The sequence below is a fragment of the Zerene cesonia genome, chromosome 14 (genome assembly GCF_012273895.1).
Source record: "Zerene cesonia ecotype Mississippi chromosome 14, Zerene_cesonia_1.1, whole genome shotgun sequence".
Lineage (NCBI taxonomy): Eukaryota > Metazoa > Arthropoda > Insecta > Lepidoptera > Pieridae > Zerene > Zerene cesonia.
In genome coordinates this window covers 6537431-6544490 of record NC_052115.1, presented here as the reverse complement: position 1 = coordinate 6544490, position 7060 = coordinate 6537431, and the positions used below count along the sequence as shown (strand labels likewise).

At 35.8% G+C, this 7060-nt stretch overlaps 1 protein-coding gene across 3 annotated transcripts in view; it reads left to right on the top strand.

Annotated features, from left to right (window-relative positions):
• The window catches only part of LOC119832101 (aldehyde dehydrogenase, dimeric NADP-preferring), a 40865-nt gene that overhangs the window by 24846 nt on the left and 8959 nt on the right, over positions 1-7060 (top strand). For all 3 annotated transcript variants that reach the window (XM_038355721.1, XM_038355720.1, XM_038355722.1), the window contains exons 4-6: positions 3577-3798; positions 4110-4273; positions 5958-6188. In XM_038355721.1, coding sequence (XP_038211649.1) covers positions 3577-3798; positions 4110-4273; positions 5958-6188 — 617 coding nt within the window. The remainder of the gene's footprint in view (positions 1-3576; positions 3799-4109; positions 4274-5957; positions 6189-7060) is intronic.

Below are 7060 nucleotides of genomic sequence, written 5' to 3'. Positions count from 1 at the left end.
AAAAATTATTTTATAGTTTTTAGTTTGATGTGCTTGAAAAGCGTGTTTTTTAGTTTTTTTTAACTATATTTTATTTTAATGTTACACGTTAACTGGTTGGCCTTGGTGTAAATTCTTAATACAAAAAATTATTCTTAGTTAACATTAAATGATGTTGAAACTCAATGCTGAGATGACGTGATCGTATAAAAAATAGTACGTTAAAATTTACTCGTTCAACCTTATAAATATATATACCTATCTATGTGTTTAATATATATATATGATCATCATCAGTTCATATATGTTCCCACTGCTGGGACACAGGCCTCCTATGAGGGTTCAGGCCATAATCCACCACGCTGGCCAAGTGCGGGTTGGCAGATGTCACATGTCGTCGATATTTTGATTCTTGGACATGCCGGTTTCCTCACGATGTTTTCCTTCACCGTTTTAAGCAGTGGTGATGTTATTCACATGTGCAGAAAAATTGAAAAATCAATTTATTTCCTGCACGCTCCGCCCGGTCTCGAACCCCGACTTATCGATTTTGAAGTCCGAGGTTGTCACCACCGAGCCACCTTTGCTTTAACATACATAGGTATAACACTTGAACATAAAAAAAGAAATTAACAGCGAAGATTTTAAATATCGAAATCTGCTATTCATGTTTGTTACTTAAAATCATATTTTGTTAACAACAACGATTTTCCAATTCGGGTGAAGTGTTGAACAGCGATTTGCTGATAAGATATCATAAATAACAATAATTAATGAGTGATTAATATTGAAAGATTTATATAATAATACTAGCTACGCCCCGCGGTATCACCCGCGTAAGCCCGTATCCCGTAGGAATATCGGGATAAAAAATAGATGTTGGCCGATTCTCAGACCTACCCAATATGCTTACCAAATTTCAGAGGAATCGGTCAAGCCGTTTCGGAGGAGTTTGGCAACGAAAACTGTGACACGAGAATTTTATATATTAGAAGATACTAGCTGCGCCCCGCGGTATCACCCGCGTAAGCCCGTATCCCATAGGAATATCGGGATAAAAAGATGCCTATATGTTATTCCAGTTGTCCAGCTATCTACGTACCAAATTTCATTGCAATCGGTTTAGTACTTTTTGCTTGAAAGAGCAACAAACACACACATCGTTACAAACTTTCGTATTTATAATATTAGTAGGATGTTATTTGAAATAGTGTAAACTTTTGTTTCATAGACTTGTACTTTGATCATATCATTAGCATAATTGACGTAAATGTTGATAAAATTATTGTTGTTTGAAATTAAAATATAATATATTCGTCGGTTTCACGAACATAGCTTGATTGTTTATTTAATTTGTGAGTCGAGCATGTTATAGCATTGGGCCGGCTCCTACCGGGGTAGACACCGCACCCCCATAGAAGATCGGTATAAGAGTAAGTGGGGGAGGTCCATGACAGTATGTTTTTTGTTACCCTTGCCAGTCCTTTCCTTTATTCCTTTATTCCTTTATCAATCCTTGCCTTACTTACCCTTTGCCCTATAGAGTTGGTAATCTATTTACAGAGGCGTGAGGGCTGCCAATGAAGGCGATGCTATTCGCTTATCTATACTTATGTTATAAAGCTGAAGAATTTGTTTGTTTGAACGCACTAATCTCAGGAACTACTGGTCCGATTTGAAAAGTTCATTCGGTGTTAGGTAGCCCATTTATTGAGGAAGGTTATAGGCTATAATATATGTACCACGGGCAAGGCCAGAACGGGCCGCTAGTCATCAATAACCCTAGCTTGAAACTCTTACATTAACAAAAAAACGTATTTAAATTATTTTTAACTTTCATTTTGTTTCAATAGATAATACTGGTTAACGCATTTTAATGAGAATATTTTATCATATATATTTTAAATTGTTTTATTAAGTACTATATACAATTTATATAATTTTATAAAGGTTGTTAAAATTTAGTATAAAAAATATATATAAACTAATTAACACAACAAATTAAAAAACACCGCGCGTCAATTGTAAATAATATAATAAATAAAAATATGCCAATGCCACAAATTCGCATGTTTGTATAATATTGATTTCATTTATTTGCATTAAAGTCTACTGTAGCGATATCTTCAGCTGCAGTCTATCCTACTACAGAGCTAACCAAACAAGCAATACCAAAACCCGAAAAACATTACCCTCCTTCTAGCGCTGTCGGCTAATTAAACAAGTATCACATGGACTTAGTGTCCTTCAGTCACTTAAACGAAATATAACTCGTTTAACTGAATTCCTTAATCGGTCAGTTGTATCGAACAATTTACCATTCCAGTATTAAACAGATCGTATAATAGACACGTCGTACTCATATGTGTGTTTGTTTAACTTAAAGCGGTTTAGACGACCTAGAAACTTCCTTAAACATTGTGATACTAGCTGCGCCCCGCGGTTTCACCCGCGTAAGTCCGTATCCCGCAGAAATATCGGGATAAAAAGTTGCCTATATGTTATTCCAGTTGTCCAGCTGTCTACGTACCAAATTTCATTGCAATCGGTTCAGTAGTTTTTGCATGAAAGAGCAACTGACACATACACATCCTTACAAACTTTCGCATTTATAATATTAGTAGGACTAATAGGATTAGTGTCGTACTTTCATTAGACTCCACGAATGTATTTTCCTTATATAATGGAGATGGATATTAGATAACAATAATTTGTATTTAACCTTGTAGCGTTGTTATGTTGTCGAAAATTAACAAGATTAAAACGAATGAACAAACTTATGACTAATAAGGTCGCATAATCTTAGATAATCGTCTATTAGCGTTCCTTCATTCACTGCGCTTGATGTATGTAATACGCAAGAGTCGAACGTGCGGTGGTGACCTTTAGTGGTTGAATGTGAACCGCAATTTAAATATCTGTAACATAAAATGGTATTTGCATATGGTAAAAATAAATAAATACCGTGCTGTGTTTTTCTAAATAACGGTTACTAGATTATTGTTAGAAATTGACTTACAGTATTTAACTATTTAGTGTGCTATTACTTATGAGCGATGCTGGGTTCTATCCGATTCCAGAGACGAACGAAAGGTGACGTAACCAAGTTACATAAAAGGTTTTTTACGTACTTGCCCGTAATATAAAGAAATCTAACTATGAAGCAGATAAAATATGCATGTGCTCTTAGATTTTACCGCTCTTTTAAAATGAATGAAAATTATCGAATTCAGATCATCACTAGAGCCATATAAGCAAAAGAAGCGGTGGCTCAGTGGTGAGGGCCTCGGACTTAAAATTTATAAGTCGGGGGTTCCAAACTAGGCGAGCGTGCAGGAATTAAATTGCTCAAAACGGTGAAGGAAAACATCTTGAGGAAACCGGCATGTCAAAGAATCAAAAAAGTTCTACATTTGACATCTGCCAACTACTAACCAGCACTGCACTTGGCCAGTGTGGTGGATTATGGCCTGAACCCTCATAGGAAGCCTTTGTCCCAGCAGTGGGAACATATATGGCCTGATAACTGTAACTAACTGACTACATATCGGCCTCTATATAAAGGGTTACTCATACATATTTTTTTCCTCCCAACAGCCATCGAAAACGTTTGTCAACATACTCGACGACGTGGTGATATACAATGACCCATACGGCCTGGTGCTCATCATCGGTGCGTGGAACTACCCCCTGCAACTGCTGTTGCTCCCGATGGCTGGAGCCATAGCCGCCGGCAATGCTGTCATTGTGAAGCCCAGTGAACTCGCCGTGGCCTCAGCTAGATTCGTGGCCGAAACACTGCCCAAATATTTGGACAGCGTGAGTTCTTCATGTCCATTTTTGATTGTTTTTTCTCGATTATTTATTTACGGGCTTTTGAGCATCTCGTTCATTACAGCCCCATTGTAACTAATACACTACCTAAATACTATTTGTTGATAGGTCTATCAAACGTTTTTCAAGTATTTATCTAGACTAACTACTGTTTTTTCAAGAATTTGTCTAGACTAGCTACTGTTGTGATGTGTATTTTACAAATGTTGTTTTTAGAGATTTGATCACATTAATGGCATAAACCTGTCCTTCTAACGAGGTAATCCTATCTTATCAAATGTCAAATTTTCACCTAGGACGCTATCATAACAATAGAAGGAGGGCCTGAGGAGACCACGGAACTCCTGAAGCACAGGTTCGACTACATCTTCTATACGGGAGGCACGAATGTGGGCAGGATTGTATACAGTGCCGCTACTAAGAACCTCACACCCGTCACACTAGAGCTGGGAGGCAAGAGGTGAGTTGATATAAAGATACAAACACATACACACGCAGAGTGAGGCTTATTGTCGCTACTAAGAAGCTCACGCACATTACGCTCGAATTGGGTGGGAATTTGTGAGTTGATTCGAATACAAACGCATACAAACACACACACACACAAAGTAAGCTATGTAAGTTATGTACAGAATTGTAAAAAATGCCGCTACTAAGAACCCCACGCCTTTCAAACTCGAGCTGGGAGGCGTGAGGGGGAGTTACTTTATTTCAACTTTATACCCACTCACACATATATACGTATACAATACACAACATGCAGAATACAAATCAATTTAGCAAGAGACAAATCGATCTTTGCTCTCTTTCTGACTAAGGAAAGGCTCTATTAACTATGCCGCGATGTTAAATTACCTTCTTGTTGCGATTTATACCATATATTATACTATTTCTTTATATTATGCTCAATATAAAGATACATATATTAATTTATATAGACGACTCCCTAAACTACTCAACCGATCTAAATTAAATCTGCACACCATATGCAGTTTAAACCAACTTAACGATAAGATAGTTTTTATTATTCCAATTAAGACAAACAACTACATGGGGGGCGTGCAGCTAGCTAGTTTATAATTTCTGTTGATCTAACGTTGAACATGACGCGTTTATTGTATTCCTACATCAAGGTACATTCATATTATTTAAACCGAAGTGCGGCCAATAGAATTCTAAAGAAGGGGAACAATTGATTGCATTGTCTTGTCCAGTGCATTACACTCGTAAATGGAATATTTAAATGTGTATGCAACTGTATCTTGATCAACAACGCGGAGGGTTAACGGTTACAATTGAAGGTCGCGAGTCGCGACGAACGCGGACAACGTATAGTTAACTAGCGTTTTGCCCGCGGTTTCGTACACGTTAAATTCGGTCATCTCCCTCTTGAATCCATTTCTATTACCTTTCATTAACCGTTCCCGCGGGATTTCCTGGATAAAAACTATTCCATATCCTGTATCAGGTGTCAAAACTACATAGATTAGTTTATAAAAAACAATGAGACCGACCTCCATAATCTTTGACTGCAAAATTTTAATTACGTATTATTATTCTGCAACTTCAAATCAGAACTAAATACTCGCGAGCAATAATAGATTTTTCCTAAACAATAAAGCATTTGAATTAATCGAGATAATTATCCCACACACAGATTATATCTGCTGTATTACCATACGTTTGTTATTATATACTGCTCGTACCATATTTTTTCTAATTATATAGTTATCAACATGACCCAACTCACATTTATCCATCAAGATCAATTCTGTATAAACTAGATGTAGGAAATATCAGAGCAGAAATAGATATGTTTTAAGGTCCATTTTTCAATCCTTGCCTATCATAACTTCATGGTGAAATAAAGTATTACACAAACATTTAAAATTTTCGACATGTAAAATGTCGAAAAGTAACCATATTTGTAAAATGAGTTTTTTATACGATGAACTCTAAATAAGTTTTAACCTAAACTGGAAAAACAGCCATTGATACACATAAACATAAAAAGAATAGAGTATAAAAATGTAATATGTTATTCTAATTAATTAAAATTTTAGTATTTTTCTAGTAAATTAGAAAACTTGCCCTGAAAAATATTTACTTCTTAATATACGTAATATATCATCATCTAATTCCAGCCCCACGTACATAGACAATACAGTGGACATGGAAGTCACGACCAAAAGGATACTGTGGGGAAAATTCATCAACGTCGGCCAGACTTGCATCGCGCCGGATTATATACTCTGCACCAAAGAGATACAGGACAAATTCGTAGAGCACGCCAAGAAAATACTGAAGGAATGGTACGGCGAAGACCCGCAGAAGTCGCCCGATCTATGCCGCATCATCAATGACAGGCATTTTAGGTGAGTTCATAGGAAATAGGACTGGTTTATAGATGGGTGTTCCAAATGTTCTAGATTTTTCTTAGCAAAACAATGCGAGTGTTAATAAAATGTTTTTTTTTTATACCTATTCAATTAGAAATAGTTTTCCAATAAAACACTTAACGAAATTAATACTATTTATGTAACCGGCCATTATCATATAATAGTTTTTCGATAACCACTCCACTCCAATATGTCTGGATGATCGAACTGATTGTGTAATTGTTTTAACTTAATTTATTGTTTTATGAACTGTAGCGTGTCTGCCCTGAAAAATTATTGTTAGTAATTTATTTTGCTTTTAATATATTGTGTTACTGTGTATAATGCTTGACATTAGAGAGCTTTTTGTATACGCAAGAGAAATCAGGTATTAAGAGTTATGAGTTAATTTTCTATGACTAATCAATACCGCTGTTAAATATTTATAATTCTCGTTTAAGTAATTAATATAATTGAATAAAATAATGTTAGGCTTGCCTGGTAGAGATCGTTACCTAGCGAGAAGGCCGCCTTTTGCTAATTATTTTAAGATTTTTGTTCGCCTGTATTTCATTTGTTTTTGGACGCAATAAAGAATTTTCGTTATAACAACAAATGATATCAAAAATCGAAGTTAAGCAACGGTTGGCGCGGTCATAAATTGGATTAGTGACGAGTTTTTAGCTTATTTGTACCTCGAATAGGGTGACTCGAATTTGATCAATATATATACTATTTTGTCTTATTGTCTACATATCATCTATATATATAAAATTCTCGTGTCACAGTTTTCGTTGCCATACTCCTCCGAAACGGTTTGACCGATTTGTATGAAATTTTTTGTGGTTATCCGGTATCTATGAGAATCG